The 21,717-nt window shown below is 38.4% G+C and overlaps 1 protein-coding gene across 1 annotated transcript in view; it reads left to right on the plus strand.

The window, feature by feature from the left end:
- The window catches only part of LOC121865232 (titin homolog), a 106,422-nt gene that overhangs the window by 32,759 nt on the left and 51,946 nt on the right, over positions 1-21,717 (plus strand). Inside the window, exon 2 of the mRNA XM_042364587.1 lies at positions 19,222-19,399. Within this exon, the coding sequence (XP_042220521.1) occupies positions 19,222-19,399 (178 nt within the window). The remainder of the gene's footprint in view (positions 1-19,221; positions 19,400-21,717) is intronic.

The raw sequence follows: 21,717 nt of genomic DNA on the forward strand, positions 1-21,717 counted from the left end.
TACACTTATTACCACTTACCTACCATACACTTATTACCACTTACCTACCATACACTTATTACCACTTACCTACCATACACTTAGTACCACTTACCACAGACTACACTTATCACATACTTAAGTTGGTGTAGAATTTGGCAGGTGTGTGTTAGTATTGGGTAGTTGTGGCAGGTGTGTGGTAGTATTAGGTAGGTGTGGCAGGTGTGTGGTAGTATTAGGTAGGTTTGGCAGGTGTGTGTTAGTATTGGGTTCTTGATAACAAAACACCCGAAACTTCAAACTCTTTTGTGTATCGTGTAGTGCAGAAACCCTCTCAATAACAGACTTCTCAATAGCAGATATTCTCAGTCACAAAATTTTTCCAATAAGGGACATGGCTTATAAGAATTAGTCCGGTATTGGGAGGGTTTACTGTATTCAGTCCGGACATCACCAGTTTCCTTTGACCGTGGACTTAAGTGTAAAGCAAAGTATGGACAGGTAAAAAAAAACAAAAATATATAAGAATAATTATATATTTTTAAAACGTCTTGATAACTCCAGTGTGTAAGAATATAATATTAAATATAAGAAAAAAAGAACTGAAATGTTACGTTGACATAATGAACTTTACGAGCCACGCTATTCATAATTCCGGTACCATGATATTATACATAATTATTATGGGCCCAACCATGCCAGCTACCATCTACCATGACATAATACCATTGACATTTCATCTACCATATTATCATAAACATACTTATCTTATTAACATTAACATACTTACCATATTACCATTAGCATAATTACCTACCAGTCTACCATTAACATACAGTAATTACCATTTTTACCAGTAACTTTTATGTTAGTCGTTTTAACTCGTTAAATCATTCCACCATTGTTATTATTTCTTATTTTCCATCATAGACAAAATAGTACACCTAATATAATAATATTAATAATAAACATTAATATTTTTTAAGTAATTTTATACATTTAAAAAACTTATTATTGATTCCTATAATATTTCAGCTTCCAGAACATTAAAGAATGCCTTTATTTTTGTATATATTGTTTACTTCCACTTATCTGATCTTTTTTATATTTAATGTTTTTCTTTCTTATTAAAGTTCTATTTAAATATTGGTCTTAATATTCTTTTAAGTAACACAAGTCTTTATGGTATATATTTTTTCTGAAACTTCACACACATTAGGCTATTTGAGCTCAGAATTTTAATGGTCGCTTTTAAACATTTTGTAAACATTCAATTCCCTTCTTAATTACAATAAAACATGTATCATTATTTTACATATGATTTTTTTTACTCTTGTACGTTTTATTCATGTGTTGGCATAAGATGTTGTCGTTGTGGGTACAGTATTACACAGGTTTATTACTGGATAAACCAATAAGTGTATACATTGTCTTAAACCTATCCTAATACAACATGTTTTTAATTCCAGTATAGTCACCGAACATCTACTTATGCTGGAGTAAGTTATGATGAGTGTATAGGTTGTATTGTGTATAGATTAGCTGGTGTGTATATGGCTAACATTAATGGCGTGTATAACTTACATCTTACCTTCAACAACGTTATTAAGTCCGCATCATTACTGTATGAGGTGTATTAACAGTATGAAGGCGTATTGTGTTATCAACTCAAGTGCTGTACTGCATTAATGTTATAATCTTTATCTAACACAGTCATTATCAGGAATACTGGTCACATCATTAGGTCCCTTAACTACAGTGAAACCTCTATTTAACGGACTATGGAGAGTAAATCCGTTATATCGAGGGTCCATTAGATATGAAGCACCTCCATTTATCGGATTATATGGAGAGGGAAGTCCGTTATATCGAGGTTTCACTATAGTAATCAGTTAAGGTTCACCAATAGAATGACTGTGTGTTGTGTCTTGTTTAGTGTTAATATTGTATCTTCTTTGTTATTGTATGTTGGCTGTGTGTGGATGTATGTTGGCTGTGTGTGGATGTATGTTGGCTGTGTGGATGTATGTTGGCTGTGTGTGGATGTATGTCGTGTATTTTACCTTAAGTCTATGTTTATTATTCGTGTGTATATTGTATATTTGTGTGTATTATATCATGTGGTTACTCTTAAACATACACGTTCTGAATGGTTGTTTAGAATATTTACACACCACTATACAGTCCTATGTATATAATATATATATGTATATGTTTGTGATAATTTGGTATAGACTATCTTATACATGTGTCTGTACTTGTATATCAACCCTGTATGAACTTGTGTATGATGACTGTATGAATCGTGAATTTGTATAATGTACACCTAAAATGTTCAGAGAGTTCATTTTTATGGCCAAATAATGAGCTGCTTCGCAAAAAAGCTAAAGTTTATGTTTGACGTAACGTGGACGTGTCAGCTCCGCTCTGTGTACAGTTTGTGCCGCTGCGGACGGTGTTTACTAACAACACTACTTGTAAGGTTTCTCTGCTGACTTGGTTACTCTACTTCTTTCGTCAGTGTTTGGAGTCTGAAAATGTTTACGTTTTTAGCATATAGAAATGAGTGATTATAGTGATATTGATAACTATTAAGATGTATTGAACTGATGACGTTTCTTATGGTGAAATGATAATAATAATAACAATAATAATAATAACAACTAATTATATAATAAGCCGTGGTAGTAAAAAGTTATATTAATCGTACCTGGGAAAGGAGTAATAATTGTATTAGGTACTTCATCAAAATAAACTTTACAAGGTGAGTGCGAGAATATTATGGTAGTGATTTATTAATAATATTTCATGAAACATTTACTGCTTGGAGTGTGTCTAGACAATGGCTCACTCGTGCATGTATTGGGCTCCCTCCATCCCCCCTCGTGGTGAGCTCTGCTGAGGACGGTCACTCACGCAAAACACTCGTGCAAACATTTACATAAACACATACTTGAGCGAACTCCTAGCAATGGTTTTAAATTAGACAAATTTAGATTTAGGCGCGAGATAGGTAATAATTGGTTTGGAAAAAGTGTTTAGTGGATGAGTGGAACAAGTTACTGTACCAAACATCATTAACTCGAACACGCTGGGTAGCTTCAAACATAGGTTGGACGGATATAATATGAGCGATAGGGGTTGGGTGTAAACGGGACTGCTCAGTATGGTCCAATAGGCCTGCTGCAGTTTCCTCCATTCTTATGTTCTTACGATTGTGGGTCCCGTAAGCCAGACGGTCAGTGAGGGGCCCCTGACTGCAGATACAGGCTGTATCTGCAGTCAGGGTAAATAAGGAAGATATACTTTTTGACACGTGCTCGTCAAGTGTTCCATTAAAGTTTAGGTTAAGTTGATATTAATAAGGATCAGTTTTACTGAGGATAATTGTCGTTATACTTAACCATCATGCAGTAGTTTTTAATAATTATTATAATTCAGTCATTTTTTTTTAATAATTAAAGTATTGGCAGTGAAATGTTGAAGCAGGAACAAGGGAATTCTAAAGTGAAGTTCTCTATATAACTCCGTTTGTTCACTGCAGTATATTGTATGTGACGTGTTTATTTAACTAAATCCGTTTGTTAGTACAGTACAGTTCGTCATCAGTACTTCAGTTAATAAAACCATCATTGAAATGCAATTTGTGTGACTTAAGCATGACTGAACCTCTTAGCATTGACGGTGGTCAGTGGTTCGTTCCTCTCGAGGTTATAATTCAGTGAGGGGTTTTGGTGATGCAGTAAAGTACCGATGGATGACGTAACAAGAAAAGTACTTGTACAGTACTCATCAGGAGGTGCTGTACAGTACATATTTAGATGTAAGATGCAATAAAAAAAACTCGAACAATTGCGGCTCTAAACCAATTGTTGTAGTGACGCCCCTAAAACGCTGTATGTTTTATTTATAAATTTAAACATGAACTGTACGCTGCTACTGTAGACGTAAACAAGAGCCAGCATAAACTGAGCAGCGACGGAGGTAACACGAGACACTGTACTGTACTCAGACCACTATTTATAAATGAACCCCCTGAGAAATATAAGAGGCGCGAGTACTGGCATGAGGAAGCTGCTCTACTCACTCGTGTGTGTGTGATGAGTTTTATACCAAATTCAGTTAATATGAAAATTGTAAGAGTGTTGTTGGTGGAGGTTAGTGACCTTGTTCAGACCTTCCTACTCTAAACTGACTACTACGCTTTAACATATTGTCAGGTGTGTGTGTGAGCGGATAGATCAGTGATTTTCAACCTTTTTCATCTCACGGCACAGTGAGTCAGGCACTAAAATGGTCGAGGCACACCATCAGTATTTAAGGATAGAGTTGATCATTTAAAAGAAAGTAAATGATAAGAATGTGTTCATAATTAAAAAAATATATATTTTAATTTTATTGCCAAAACTATATCGTTGATCAAGGTTTTCAAAATAATTTGAAAGTTTTGTGCATATTTGTTATTACTACACATTGCAACAAGATGTCATTGAAAAAGATGCCATTCATTAAAAAATAATATGAAACTTTCAGATATAGGTTGTATTCAAATACAAACATGAGTAAAAATAAAAGGCCATTGCTTACATAAAAATATCAGTGGGAAACCTGTGCTTGGTGTAGTCTCATGATGTTCCTTGTCTGAGGTCGAATGGTTGACAGGCATACCCTCAAGTTCTCCAGTGTTTGAGGCTGCTACCTGTTCTTGCTCTTCATTGTGTTCATGGCAGAGAAGCCAGCTTCACACAGATACGATGTTGAGAAAGGAAGAAGTGCTTCAATTGCCTTCTTTGTAATGATGGGGTATTCCTCTTGAAGGGACAACCAGAATGAAGTCATATCTGTTGATAGGTGCTTCAGTTTCTGATATCCGTCAGCTCATCCTCTTCGGCAACAGTTAATCCTGCTGACTCCCGCGGCACACCAACGGATGCTTCGGCACATTGGTCGAAAATCGCTGGGATAGATTGTGTTTACGAGCCGGAGGATGGCCATCACTCCTTTAAGTTCAATATGTTTTGTTGATCACCTCGCTAGATTAATCCCTGCACTAGATATATGAGCTTACAACAACTTACTTCACAGATGATCATGTATACCGTAGACCTTTGAGAGAACACTGGACAACACCTGGGTAGTTGTGTACAATTACGGAGAACTATACTGACCATAATATGTAGTGTCACGAACTTACACGATTCAGTTCAGCAAGAGGATGAAGATGATCCCCTCAATGTTAGATGACCAATTACTGAGAGAGAGAGAGAGAGAGAGAGAGAGAGAGAGAGAGAGAAAAGATGAGCGTATTGGTATGTACAGGGCGAGACTCACGTCCTCCTCCTAGTACTATACAAGTATTTTTAGTGTGTGTGTGTGATGGTTGGTTGGAGGAAGTTAGTTTTTTTGTTAAGTTGTTGTTCACGTGTGCGGCACCAACCACCCAGACCACCTGCTGGCTGTTGTCCCTCAGAGTGCCAGGGAGGACAGTGTCCCCGTTACCCAGCGTCTCACGTGTACCTACTCACAACTTCCTTACTGTCTCAACACCGCCGCCTCTCACACGTAGTACAGTACAAATACTCGCATATTCCTCAGAAAATTCTCTGCCTGCGTACTAAGTTAATTTATTAGGCATTTTCACTCCCAAATAAAGCTTAGTTGATTATATCATTAATATTATTAATTTTGTGCCAAATTTCTTACTGATATATTTCTGAAGTATTTTAAACTGCGTAAATTGTTAAGATTTTGGTCACCTCCTCGTTTATTATAGAGTAAGTCTGCAGCTCGATATTTATTGATCTTAAGTTTCCTAGGTCTGGCCTCGCTGTAAAACAATATGCGGTTTCCTGATAATATTTTAGATTACTCTTTTTATCTGTGTCCATCTTGCCCGAACACCCATTATTGTCCCCGGTTAAGACAGTACAGTATGCCAAGTGGACTCCAGCGGCTGGCGTCTGTGTAAACTTATGCGCCCCGCACAGTTATTTCTGCCTTTGTCTTGCAGATGTTACAAACCCGAAATTGTTTACATTCCTCACTGCAGATGTCGGTCAGTAATGTATATTTGTTTTACATGTTTGTAAATACAAGATTCGCGTTGCGCCAACACCACTGAAGCCGAGCGGTTGTTAGATGCGACTCAGGCTTTAATGGCAAGGCTGGGGTGAGGCTTGTGAAGCTTACTGTGTAGCAGCGGAGTTTCTCACCACAAATTTACATTCTAGGAAGTTATATATTTCGTGTTGTTGTTGTTTTAATACTGTAGGGCTCAGTGCCAAGGTTATCCACACCTCTGTTTCACGTTAACACCACAGACTAATCTTAGGCTAAGGCTGTTACTGCGTCAACAAGTGTTTTACAGGCGGGTGTTAAGGTTTAAAATGTTCTCTTATATTCCTCGAGGGACTTGTGTTGACATTCAGGAGATACACCACACTCCAAAGTATCGATCACATAAGTTAAAGGGTAACTGTGGAGGTGGTGACGTGTGGGTGTCAAGTGTCAGGATGAGAAGTGACCCTGACGACGTGTGTCAAGCGGTGTCGGCTGCTGCCAGTGCTGGGGGAACATTGCCAGATCTTAACGTCACCTCCGGGTGGAAGTGAAGGTCTAGTGCACTGGTTCTGAATCTGGGGGACGCGAAGCCTCTTTAGAGTGCGTGAGGTACAGTCGGGGTCAAAAGTCTTGAACACTTGACAGTATTTGGCATGTAAATACCCGAAGATCTTAGGTAATGAGAAGTTTTATCCCATTTTGTGGTTCAGGCACAATATGACAATTAGTGTTATTAGTATATCCCAATCATATATATTATATATTTAACTTAGAAGCAGACTCTTGACCCCGACTGTACAGTGTACATGTCGATTAGCCAAAGGTATATTGGACAGAAGATATGCCATATGTATCATGTTTTTGATGATATACTTAACTTATTAAAGAAATACATTAAACATGACCGAGTGACCATATAGAGGAGGTACGTGACGACTCGCATCAAGATCACAGTCTAGGATAATGTTATCGGGTGTACAGTATTGTGAAGCCGATGTTAACTATGGAAGGAATGTGTGTGATTTTACTCATAACTTGATACAGTAATGTAAGTTAGGAAGACTTGATGAGGTAAAGCAATAATCTCGGCTCTACATCACATACAGCTAAATTTTAAAGTTAATTTATAAAACATTTTGGTGTTACACAAAGGATGGAGATTCAGGTTAGGGGATTAGTAATTATTGGATTTATCTTGACTATATAAGCTGAGTGTAGTTTTAAAATGACTTGTGGCGGCGTCACACTTACATTCTTTCGTCAATTTTTTGGTCAACTTTCAGAAAATCCTCCAACTTTTTTGTTGTGCACCGTCACACACGCGTTTAGAACCAACTCGCCAGTTCCCTCGTTCGACAACTGTCAACAAACAAGATGGATCCATCTGACGAAGAAAGCGCAGCAATTCTACGCCTTTTTTGGTGTATGAAGAGTACCCCCAGAGACAGCTGCGCGTCTACCAAGAGCTCCTAGAGAGGCGTGTCCTTACTTGGGAAATTATTTGATCTTTTTGCTCCATGTTGTTATTCCCACGTGGTCAAAATGTAAACAACAAATGACATTTTCTTACCTTTATAAAATCACGAAACTAAACATAATAAGTAAAGTTGGGAAGAGAAATAATTACTTCATAATAATTTTAGATTTATATTTTAAGTAGAAATTAGTTTATTTCTAATAAACTCTGTAGTATCACTTATAGATCTTGAGTTGACTGGTAAGTTGTCGTACGAGTTGTCAGTGCAGACGGTCTGTTTCGTCTGACAAAAAACCAACGACATCTCCGACGATTCGTGAAAAAAGTTGACAGTAAAAAATTTACTAGTGTGATTCCGGCTTTAGGGTGAAACATTTCCACCTGTGCGACGCCTCGTGGCTATAGACGTGTATCAGAGTATAACTAAACAATTCTCAATATTAAGTAGTATGTAATCTTATAACCCTAATTATTTCAGTGAACAAATCAACCAAGTTACGAATTGAATAGGTTATGAATAACTGGCGGGAAATAGAATTTGTATCTTCTAAACTACACTTCGTATGAATACCAAATTTAATGAAAGCTCATTTCATAATTTAGTAATAAGTTTAATGAATAGCGGTACGACCGCTGGCTCCGGCTCCGTCCTGCTTGCCCCCCCCCCCAAAGACAAGTTACTGTGGAAATTTAAAATCCTAAAAGACAACAAAATTATCCTTCATTCTCTTAACATCAGTTAGAGATGACGTTTAACGCCGTACAGAAACTTATGACGCCGGACCCTTGGCAAATTGGTCCCGTGTTGTCATAATAGGTAGCCAGCTGGGGGCAGGACGAGCCGTTTGATTTGTTACACAATGAAAAAGATTCGAGACAAAACAACATGGCGCCTGAGTGAAGTATATCTTTTATGGAAGAAACAAACCATTTTACAGCAGTTTCTAGTTTGTCGCTTTCCTGTATAAGGTTGTCACGACGGATCAATGTTATGGTGGGTGAATCAGCCAGTGAGACGCCGTCGTGTGTGTGAGGACCAGTTTAGACCGCGGGCTGGTCAAGCTGTGGTAAACATTGTTCTCAGCTCTACTGTCCGTACTCCACCACCTGTCACTGCATATTTTACCACCACATATACAGTATAGTCGTAATGAAAGGTTGAGTTTTTATAATCCCAAATTGACGTTTTAATTTTGTTTTATTTCATTTTTTTTTTAATTTATTGTGTTTTTCTTCAAAGGTGGTGTTGGTGATTGACCAACTTGGCAACAGTAGACAATATTTGGCAACACTGTCACTTCCACTTATCCACACATACCACAAACACCTCAACTCAGTCTAAACAAATTTAAATAAGAAATGTTTACCATCCAAATAAATAATTAATCCACTCAAATGATATCTGACGTCTGACTGGCCTGAGAGACGAGGGATTGAGAATATTGAACATCTCTCTCTCTCTCTCTCTCTCTCTCTGCTTGCCTGGCCATAAACACAAGATGCGAAAAAACAAAAGCAAGAGTGAGTGGCTCCGGCCGTGCTATTATTAACTACGTCAGCGCCAGCCAGGACCACGGGGGAAGGGGAAAACAGACCCAACACACCCGCGACACAAGGTTCGTTTTTATTCTGCAGGTTTCGGTGTACTATTTTACAATCACGATATAAACGGCAGAGATTTATTTGATAAGGTCTTGAGGTGGCGTGAGATGCATAAATAGCGGGAGACTGAAGACCGTCTTCGTCAGTGGACAACTCTTGATGGGCAGAATTTTGTCGGAAGCGATAGTAATGATAATGTACGTTTTTCAAATCACTTTTTAATGTTTTTTTAGAATTATTAAGAAAACGATTTATATATTATTGAAGTTTGTCAAGTTGTTTTATACAGTTGTATAAATTCAGCATATATTTACATGTAATATCGTTTTGTTTTAAAAAATACTAATTCAGCTTCGCCAGAGAAAAATAATTGGACTGAGGGAATAACAGCATTAATCCCTGTAACTTGTGGAATAAATCTACGAAACATTGATAATAATAATAATAAAAAACCACTCCTTCCTCCTGATATATATATACACATAATTCTGTATTTAATTCAGGACGAACTAAACTAGAATCTTCCCAGGTAAATAGATGGGCCGTTAATGTGACTATGTAAGAAATCTTGTATTAATTTAAATCCCATCAAGCTTTGAGTTTGGTGACGTGAAACTGAAGGTCTGCAGGAAATAATGTGATGGGGACATTAGTTAGTTAACGAGGCTTTTTAGTTACTTTACGGGGCATTTTAGTTAGTTTACAGTTTACGGGACATTTTATTTAGTTTACGGGACATTTCAGTTAATTTATGGAATATTTATTTAGTTTACGAGACATTTTAGTTAATTTCAAGGAGCACTTTAGTTTTCGGAGCATTTTTGGTTTGTTTAAGGGACATTTTCGTTAATTTAAGGAGCATTTTTGTTTGTTTACTGGGCGTTTTGGTTAGTTTACAGGTCACATTAGTTTACGGGTCATACAAGTTTGTTGATCATTCAAGGTTGGTAGTGTAAGCTGAGGACACATGATAATGGCGTGAGTTTACGTTATACTGAAGCGTTTAACCCTTTAGAGGACATCGGCTCAGGTAATGAATGGCTCTCGACGTCTTCCTTTTTACCACTGACTCCCCCACCCCCCCCCCCTCCGCCTTTTTTAAAAATCACTTTAATCGACTTTTAATGAATTTTACACCTTGTATTTATATTACCTTCAAGATTAACTAGTAATTATTTCATCCGTGTATATCGTGAATGTGTGGAAGATTGAAATATACTAAGAAAACTAATTAATGTTAAATTTTTAGTGACAAAATCCTAATAAAGAAAAAAATGTAAATACATGTTTTACACAAGGTCCCTCCCCTCCTTTACCAGCCTCGCGGCCCCCTAGTTTTGGGAACCATTGGCTACAGGGTTATGAGACTATCTCAATTAACATGCACGGAACACTAGTTAAGTATAAAAGTGAGTTAGTGCCGCTGTAGAGCCTTACTATTAGGCCCAAAGACACTACTCTGCTAATGGCGGTGTGTGTGTGTGCCGTCATGTTCACTTACAACACGAGCAGCGGTGTTGAATGGGGCTGTGGTGTTTAGGGTGCTCTTAACAGTTGAGGTCACGAGGTACCGTTTAACAATTGAATGTTGAGGTGTTGAGCATTAGGTGCTTCAACTGTCAGGGTCATCAAGCACCGGGAACAAGTGTGTTTCTTACAAGACAGCCTTCAATAATTAAACAAAAGCTTAGTAGTTATTGTTGATCTAGATTAGGTGCTTGAGCTGTTTGGCGAGGAGGGGGGGTCTGAACCTCTTTGTAGACCAATAATCATTGTTTATTCGTTTAATTTGATCGTTTCTGTCATTGATCAGTTCATTAACCGTTCAATTTTGTTCACTCGGTACGGCAGGAAGTGAGAGCACCCGGAGATAATAGAACCTGAGGGTTACACTGTACACCGTCCTTCTCACAACTGACTCAACTCAAACCCAGATGGCAGTACAGTGCAGTAGTGAGAGGCTGGTCCGCTGTGTCTCAGAATGCTGGGAATGCCATCGTTAAGTTTCTGTGTTGACGCTATTTTCTTTCTCAACATGGCCATAGCAACCACGGTATGGCCAAACTCCAGACATATATTACATAACTTACCCTCATACAAAATACCAAGCAGGGCCTAAGAAACAGGAATTAAACCACTTCTCGTTTATTAGAATGTACAGTTAGGAAGAAACAGAATTCCCTGATCCCTTGGCAATATCCTGCATGATTAGTTAATATAACACACCTCTTCACCACATATAACGCCGGGACCACAATATAACAACCTTAATACAAAGAAAACTATGAGAACAATTAGTTGAAACTCCAATCCCTTTCACCTAATGATCCCCAGGTACTTACAGGCCAGATACTGCCAAGTGTCCATGGAATTTTGTCCGCAACTGTACACGATGAGAGCGCGGATTGGATGGTGTGTGTATACGTGGGGGGGGTATACACAACTCCACGTCTTGACTCCTCTCACCCCTCCACTCTTTCCTACATCAGCTGGTGTTGAGTCCTAGTTTCTTACAATAGGTAACTTAAAGCAAGGTAATATACTGTCTGTAAGTCTGTTGTTTACTTTAAGTGTTTAAACCATTAAGATGTTCGTTTCGTTCACTCGGTCTCTGTATATAGGCAACAATTATTAGTCATTATTTTTCCAATTGGTCTGTATTGATAGATCATGTTGAACTACTACACTCTGGCAGCTGGTAATATAGTCTGATCGCCTTAAAGACTGGAACCCCTCTCCCCAGCTTGTTTCACCTAACCACCCTCACGCTAATTTGGGATTGAGGTTAGTGTAAGGGTGGTTACTCTTAAGGTGAAATAAGCTGGGGAGAAGCTTCAGGTGATTCAAATATTCTTGTAGATGAATAAATTATTAAGAAATATTATACAGGCCATAATTAGATAATATAATGAAGATATCCGGAAGGTTGTATGAGTGATAGAAATAACGCTTGTATTAGCCTGGCTGTGGAGGGAGGCTGAGGCGGTGTTGGCCAGCTACTGTATGTCGGTATGTTGTGGGGAATGTCTGGGGTGTCCGGCTTTGTTTTAGCCAACACACACACACACACACACACACACACACACACACACACACACACACACCCCACAAGGGCACCAGTGGAAATAAACTTTAAAAATACAGCCATACAAGTTCACATTGGTACAGCTTTTAGGTGGTGAAGGTATACAAACAATGACACACAGTAAGTTGATAACAGAGGACAGTCCATTGGTGGTAAAGTAGAGCAGTAACGCGTGAATCTCTTATCAGTTGTGTCCTGGGTTCGAGTTTTGGTCTAAGAGAAGCGTGGGAATGTTGTTTATCCAGTGTATCCTCCTGGACCAATAACTGACAGTAAAGGTCATAACAAAGTAAGAACAGACTCGTAAGTGGTGAAATGATTAATAAAGAAAAGGTAAGCTGCCAAAGGATTATTACGCGTTACGGTTCTTATTATCGAAGAAAGAAGGGAGGCTAAAAAAGATGTAATGTAATGATGATAAACGAGAGAAGGCGTGTGAGGAGGATGAATACTTGGTGAATAATCGATGAGTTTGGGTGGTCACATACAGTAAAGTAGCCGGAAACATTGAGTCCCCCCTTCAATGATTCATGATGGCGAGGTCACTACTTAGGACCACGTTTTCTCTTAAGCCATACTGCCAGGGGATACCTCGATAAAGACACACTTATTACTTTTATCTAACACCTAGTGATACCTCGATAAAGACACACTTATTACTTTTATCTAACACCTAGTGATACCTCGATAAAGACACACTTATTACTTTTATCTAACACCTAGTTCCGGGAGTATTGACTTAACTCCAAAGGATCGATTAAAATGAGCGTCTGTCGACAAATCAGCGTGTGTCAAACTGTGATGCAACCATTACCAACCATATGGTGTGTCGGCGTTAAATATAATTTGGTTATTACAGTGTGGTTTGTGTTGATGTGTCATCGTGTTTGTGTTGATGTGTCTGTTTGTGTTGATGTGTCTCTGTGTTTGTGTTCATGTGTCTGTTTGTGTTCATGTGTCTCTGTGTTTGTGTTCATGTGTCTGTTTGTGTTGAGGTTCCTTAAAAGTAACAAAATGATCGCTCCGTAGGTCTACTCTACTGTTGTTACATTTGCCTGGTGGAAGCTTTGGTGTGTCTCCGTCTTGATCAGTCATTCTTGTTTTATGCTTTACTTCTTGTTTTTGTTTTTCATCATAAATAATAATAACAGCAGGGATATGGTAGTAACTCCTTGTGTTTTATTTCTGATCGATTAGACACAAAACTTTACCAGTGACTTGCTAACAAAACTCCAGGTATTTTCTGTTATGTTACCGGGTATGTTGTGTTATGTTACCGGGTATGTTGTGTTATGTTACCGGGTATGTTGTGTTATGTTACCGGGTATGTTGTGTTATGTTACCGGGTATGTTGTGTTATGTTACCGGGTATGTTGTGTTATGTTACCGGGTATGTTGTGTTATGTTACCGGGTATGTTGTGTTATGTTCCTTAAAATGGCGCCGATCACAAAATAACGTAATGTGTGACGTCATGAGCAAGCATTATTTTTAGTTTTATTTCTTTTTTTTTTTTACTTATTTTTTCATTACAAACACCCTATACTCCTATACTCTAGTCATCAGTTATGTTAATAATGAATAAAATTAAAGGTAAAAACGGGATTATGGTCAGGTTAACAAACAGGAATATGATAAACTTATTTTTTTAAGTTTTACCAAAGTTCTAGGAGTAATAATTTTATCAGTGGTATTATTAAGCTTACCTGGACATAAAGTTCAAGCGTCAAATTTTTTTTTTACATTTATTTATGTATTTTTTCATTTGTGTGTGTGTGTGTGTGTGTGTGTGTGTGTGTGTGTGTGTGAAGGCAATAGTAATAACATCTGGTAGTTGTACGTACACATTAACTCACATATGTGTGTTTTCTTACATATTCCCAGTGACGGCACTTTGTTTACATTATCCCTGGGTCGTGTATTCAAAAGGCCCCACTTAAATATGTTTCTTTAACGAGGTCGCGAGAGGTGTGGGGGTAAAGGTGAAGTGACGCTAAAACTTGCATAAAAATTCAGCCAACACACCACCTTTAACTCAAGGTTCTCTGGTGGTCCCGGCCATGAGGGGTTATTGATACTTCTTCTAGGGTGAATGTGGAAGATGTTGATGTTTTTATATTACGGCGCCCAACAATACGGTTCTTTTGGTCAACAGCTGTGTGGTATGATAGACTAAAACTGAACTTTGTGAGGAAAACGCGTAGGTAGTTGTGGCTGCGTTATATAAATTTAATGCTGTGATGTGAGTGAGATAGTATGCAGCAGTTGGAACAGTAGCTTAGTGGTTTATGCCAACATAACGTTAAAAATACCACACAGGTATTCTAGTTGTCCCGTAATAGCTAGGAGACTCAGCTGGGCGACCAACCAGCGCGCGTCTTAGTAACCCCCACGCAAGATGAAGAAAATACCGCTCCACTACCAGCTAACAGTGGGGTCTGACCAACGAACACTGGTGTAATTTTTTCTTGGTGTGTCAACTAAAATTTATTATTATTATTAATATCATCATCATCATCATCATCATCATCATCATCATCAAAAAGAGAATTCACTCGATCATAATTACTAATAAAAAAACTGTTTACCCCATAAATTACCTGCAATGAAAATTCTTCCAAAATTATTGTGCATGAGCTTTTTTTAACGTAAGTGTAAAAAAATAGTTCTCATAATTTATTAACGTTTAAAGACCTTCGTTGTTGAAGCTCAGTAATACCATTATAGCGACAAGTATAAGAGAACCATTTTGTTATAATGTAGAATCTTAGTGGTATTTCGACGCCATATTAGCCGTTATGTATGTGTGGTGGCTGATGTTGTACGTCTCTGGTCCGGAGGGTGATTAACATATGACTTTTGAGAACATGTGTCACACCGATGTTCTTTACTGAACCCTCCCTCCCACCCTGGCTCCACCTACGCAGATGCGTATGCGCACTTCGGCCTTGAGGTGAGATGTACGTAAGACTCAGATTCTCTTTCAACCTGCCCCTGGTTCAGACACACCACCACCCATCCAGCTTAACGGTACTACCCTCTCTAATGTTACCCAATTTCGGTATCTCGGCTCCCACCTGCCCATTACCGCACACATCGATGAAGAGATTCAGCATCGGATCAGATGTGCATTTCAAGCCTTTGGCGGACTACGAAATTGTGTCTTACGCTGTAGGGAACTGAAATTATCTATAAAGCTGCATGTATATCGAGCAGTGGTCCTCCCCACCCTGCTATTTGGCAGTGAGACATGGGTCACATACAGGAGGCACCACAAAGCATTTGAAAACTTTCACCAACGTAGTCTACATTCCATCCTCCGAGTTGACTAGGAAGACAAGAGAATAAATACCAGTATTATTGTTGACACCAACTGTAGGAGCATCGAGGCTAACTTTATCCATGAACAACTACGCTGGACTGGCCATGTTACCCGCATGGACGACAGTAGACTGCCAAAGCAGCTACTTTACAGTCACTCAACGAATAGTAAACGTAACGCCGGAGGACAACTGAAAAGGTATAAGGATATTCTTAAGACTGAAGCTCTCAACTGGCTCAGCCATGTTAATATTGGAAATTATTATTGACTCTGTATCTGTGTTTTTCTACCTAAATAAACTGTTTCAATCAATCAATCAATCAAAGACAAACCTGAAAAAGTGCCAAATCGACCCCCTCACCTGGGAGACGATTACTCCATCCCGTAACGCCTTTCCCGCACTAGATGTCTGCCGGTCCCGTGTCTTCCTCTTGAGTCACCTTAGAGTTCACCAACGAAGGTGACATCCTTTTTAACTCATACCATTGTGTCGAAGCTGGATGAACGTCATACTTGATTCCGAGGGACAGCAAAGTATAGCAGTAGTAGTAGTAGTAGTAGTAATAGTTGTCTCCACCAGTGAGCGTTTTGTTCACATATTCTGGTTGTTCAGTGATGGCTGGCTGGTCCTCTTCAAGTGAACACGGCTGAAATATATTGTTTTAGGGCGAAATTTTCTTTGAGGAATTTGAATTATTAGTAAACAAAAACAAATACCATAAAATGTTAATTGAATTCCATGTGTAGAACGAGTATGAAGTACATAATAAAACTAATAAGTGTAAATTTAAAATCAATAATGTACAACAGGTAAAAATTCAGGGCAAAACACCTGTATAGCTACATCACCCCAACTCTCCTTATAACACGTGTACCAGGTAACACAGGTGCGTCAGGCAGGGGTCACACATGCTGTCAACCCCTATTTATATACTCGTTCATCACTACAACCAGGCAGTCACCAGGCAGTAAGTGACGTCACCCATGACCCTGCTGCCAAACGTGTGGGTGTGGCAGGTAGATCATCGAGAAGTGTGGCGTGGGGTAGAGGCTGGTGAAGGGGGGTAAGAGGGAAGGAGGAGAGGGTATATTTATATATGTATACAAAATCGTGAGTAAATCTACTAGTTTTGTGACCGTCGCTCGTGGTGGTGGTGGACGACGCTCCCAGCAGAATGGTGACCGCGGTGCTGTGTGAGAGTGTGGGTGATACTTATTGTTTATAGACTCTTATAATGTGGTGGTGTTGGTGTTTAAACAAGTGAACATCTGTTTTTCGAGGGTTAGCCCACCCAGGACCCACATCGAGGTCTGGAGGGGGCTTTTTTTTACCATAAATAACAAAAACAGATCAATAGTGAGAAACAATATATGTCTGTTGTGTTGTAATAGTAAGAGAAACAATTAAGACCCTGCAATTGTGTGTAAATGAGGCAGAAAGTCAGATTAGCAACCTGGGACTTGGTCACAATTTTCGTGATGCCATATGGCAGTAGTGTCTACCATTAGACAACACATTATGCTTCCAATATTTTCCCAGGCGGTAATACCTCCTTCGTGGTGTTTAAACAAGTGAAGATCATACGCAAACAAACTTTTATTATAATGCAAAAATAATTAAATTAAAGTGCACTAAGAAACAAAGTAAGAAATAACAAAGGAAAATAATAAAGAATATTAAGTGTACAGTATAGTGGAGTTGGTCCAGCGGTCACCCCCCCCCCCCACTCCCGCCTAAAATGTGGAACCGTTCCTCATCAAAAACACTTCTCTTTTTTCTTTATCTGCTATAAACGGTAATAATTTTCAAGAAAGAGCTGGAATTTGGTATACTTCTGTAAATACCCGAAAACGATCACAAACCAGTGTTTGAGTTAGAATGAAATATTTTACATAGTAGAGCTGTAGACCTACAAAACATTATAAATTATCATTATTTCATTTGGAACAACTTGCTGATGAAACATTTCGATTATAATAACTTATAAAGTTCAAACTCTTAAACTATTTTGTTTCATGACTCACGTAGACACAATGAGACCTCTTGGTGGAGCACGTTACTCAGGCGGTGAGGACACGAGGGTATACACAGCTTTACTACTGTACTTTTCACTCCTCTTTCCAGTATCTCTTTCCCAGGACAAAAATTTTGCACACATTCGAGAAAAAATTATATTAATCTGAATTTCATGGGAAGCGTTGTAATATGACATCAAGACTGCCAATAATAATCACCGATGAAAATAACTTAGGTCAAATATATAGAGCTTGCTGCTGCAGATAGAGTGTAAGCCGCGCTCTGAGTGATACAGTATTTAACATCATCACCTCCAGTACCAAGTATTATACGTGGTTCCTGACGTGATAGGCTTGTTGTTCTATGCATTAAATTGGTACAGCTGCCAAGTTCTTCAAGCAACGTTCACAGGAGTCACGTTTTGGCAGTAGACAACAAACAGTTGAAAGAATAGATTATTTTTCTCTGCTGAGTCAAGGGTTTTTCATTCCTTTCGTAACAAGTGACAGTTTATTTAATTATAAGTGTAAATCTTTCATCAGGTTTGTGGAGTGAAATATACCAAGGTTATTGAGAGAAATATTATATAATGTGAAGAATTATGGACATTTTCAGTGACGCTGGGACAACATTAATGTTAAGGTCAGGTTTACAGTATTGTGTCGTTGAAAAGTTTGTGAGGGTGAATTGAATTGAAACAGTTTATTTAGCGAGAAAAACACAGATACAAAGTGGATAATAATAACAATATTAACTTGGCTGAGCCAGTTGAGAACCTGAGCTCTCTTTTAGGCACCTGATATATACTATACATTTATCTCAAGGAAATATTTTGTAACATTTAGTATCATCTGGAATAGTGCAATAGCATGGGGTTAATAAGAACATCACATAATGTTACCACGGTTATCACTTCAATATTTATTCATTTTATTTATATATTATTTTTTTTTATTTACTGTACCTTATAATAATCTCGGAGGTAAACTTCACCACGATTTAATCTCCTACCTATAGCCTTGCTTTGTTCATTAATATTCTTTAAATAATTATTTATCCATTTAGGGTTATTGTTGTTTGATCTGAGTTTTCTGTATGGTATGTTCTGCCGCTGTGCATTAAGTAACTCATTCCGCAATTAAATTGTTTTGGTACTCATCAACCTCATATCTCATGGTCAGGTCACGTCTGGTAACGCACACACACACACACACATACTGTATTTAAACGGTGTTAACAGTACAGGTGACCAATAAGCGCGGCACAGCGTCATGCCCACTGACCATAACAGCTGGTGGTGACTCAGGGTGTTAGTGGCAGCTTCTGTAAAAACTTGATTCCGTACAAATATTTTTCATCATTATATTTGTCAATTTCTATACTGACAAATCTTTCTTATGTGTGTGTATGTGTGTCAATAATTGTCTTGTCATAAACTGCAACGTGGAGTGAAGTTTTATCGGTGTAAAGAAACCTTCGTAAGTATCTAGAATGACTCCACTTATTTGATCATTTGTTTTTGTAGTGACCTATTGTATATAAATTGTCTACAAATTCTGGAGAAAATTGGTAATTAAATCCGCTGTAATATTCTAGACATTTACCGAAATTTTATGTATATTTTTTGCCTTCATTATTATCAAACACACCGTCACTAATGTTGTTCTTGGAATCTTACAGCTAAGCACACCGTCCTTCGGCTCCAGTCGGTATGGGTCAAGTAGCAGCACCAGTGCCTCCGCCGTGCCCACAGTGTCGTACCGCGCGGCGCTCACCAGAGATCTGTCAGCCTCCCAGGACCGTCTGGCAGCGGGATATGGCTCAGATGTCAACAAAAGCGGCTATGGTTCTGGGTCAGGTGAGGCACTGATAGATAGACAGATTGGTTCTTGTTTATATTGTCTATTAATAATATACTGCATTTCATCATTGATTGCTTGTGTACTAATGTTTGCTTTCAGTTAAGAAATAACAATATTTTTTAGTTAATTTTAATACAGATCTTGAGAAAATTAAGCACATTTCACTTCATAATAATAATATTTACTCATCTTTTTATTTACTTTGTGTCAGATGATGTGAGCTTGTTATGTTTACATTAAATGATGAACTATTAATTATTTTCCATTATTCTTGTTTCTGGATGAAAGAAATATTATCTAAATTAACATTAACAAACAATACATATTATTTCCTCGTAGCCTCTTACATACTGTCCTTAAGCACTTCTTAAAGTGTTTAACTGTTTAATTAACATTCCTCTTATGCCTTAAAATGTATAACGTAAGAGTAAAATATAATTTAAATGCATTTAAATATTTACAGTATGGCAAAGTATAAATTAAATTGTATATAAGTATTTTTTATATGTTGATAATGAGATCAAGGTAAAACTCTGCGTTGAAATAAGATACTTAAGTAAAATAAGACAAATAAGATTTTATTACATTTATTCAGCCTCGTATGGTATTTTACTCGCCTTACTGACCTGACTGATAAAGGTTCTGTTGGGGTGTATGTTTTCCAGTGCAGCTCATCACAGCCAGTGACTTTATTAACTCCCTATTTTTCATATTAGTTGTATTTGATTTACGATAAAACGGTTTAAAGTTAAGAAAATCATAGAGACGTGTGTGTGTGTGTGTGTGTGTGTGTGTGTGTGTGTGTGTGTGTGTGTGTGTGGGTGGCCGAGAGGATCGCGTGTCGTAACGGGTGAGAAAATATAGTGGATTTTCTTGAATGACTGGCGGCTTCGTTACTCTGGAGTCTCCATGTTGACACGATAAGATTAAACACACGGTAACATAATACTGTTTACGTAGGATAAAGATATAAGTGAAGGATTTAACAAACTGTGATATATCTTGATGTGTATCTCTCTCTCTCTCTCTCTCTCTCTCTCTCTCTCTCTCTAGAAAAAAAATAGTTCCATCGCGTCCACAGGAATGATAAAGCCATCGTCTGTGTCCGTCTGTTTATTTTCTGTCTGCTGTATAGGAGGGAGGATCCACCAGGGTTATGACATTCACATTAGGTATGAATGTCTGACGGAGGCGAATGTCACTTGAAGTCGTTATTACTCCATATGGTTAGCTGGGTGCTGTAGTGCGTGTAATGTGTGTTTTTTAACAGATGTTTTGTTAAGGTGTAGAGATGGTCCCGTACACCTGCTGGTGGAGCTAGAAACCTTTGCATTTTAATTAAGATAAACACAAGTAAAATTTTAAGAGGAACGTGAACTAACAACATAACTGGTGACTCAGCTAAAATATATTAAACACTGTCGAATGTAAACTTTCCGGTGATGTTTATAACTTTAAATTAAGCTGTAATAAAAGAGATCCGACACAAAAAAGGAGACTGATGCTGTAACTTTTTATTTACCAAATCAAGAAAATCAGCTGTGATCGCCTTAAAAGTAGTTCCCTTCTGAGTTGACACCCAGCTGCATACGATGGTGCCACATTTGAAAGCAATTTCACAGGCTGTTGAGGAGCTCCGTCGTTTTTGCTTTCACCTCTTCTACCGACAAAAAATTGGTTCCTTTGAGCATGGACTTGATCTTTGGGAAGAGGTAGAAGTCGCAGGGAGCCAGGTCTGACGAATAGGGTGGGTGCTCAAGCACAGTGATGTTTTAATTGGCTAAAAACTGCTTCACAGACAAAGCGTTGTGGTCTGGCGCGTTGTTCAGCTGACAGCATTTTTGCACAAACCTTTGTCATGTTCAATTCTTCCGTTAGAATGCGTCGAGCACTTTCCCTGTCTAAATTAACTGCTGTGCGTGGACGGCCTGGGCGGTCATCATCTTTCACGGTTTCTCTGCCTTCCGAAAATCGTTTGTGCCATTCAAAAACGCGTGCAAGAGACATGCAATCTTCACTGTAAGCCTCAGTCAATAACTGAAAAGTTTCCGTCGCGGATTTCTTAAGTTTAACGAGAAACTTGATGCTAACTCGTTGCTCAGTTTTGCAGTCCTACATTTTCTGACCGAGCGAAGAACACGTCTATACTTCAACACGCGTCCACTTATACTGAGTGAAGTGATCGAGTTGAGCCTTGTCACACTGTGACAGGCTAGAACATGTTCAATAACTGTCTGTTTGTCCCTCCCCTCCCACTCTTGGTTCCCGATTTATAGGGTCAGTCTCGTTATTTTTGTGTCGGACCTCGTAAATC

Source organism: Homarus americanus, unplaced genomic scaffold, assembly GCF_018991925.1.
Source record: "Homarus americanus isolate GMGI-L3 unplaced genomic scaffold, GMGI_Hamer_2.0 scaffold18547, whole genome shotgun sequence".
NCBI lineage: Eukaryota > Metazoa > Arthropoda > Malacostraca > Decapoda > Nephropidae > Homarus > Homarus americanus.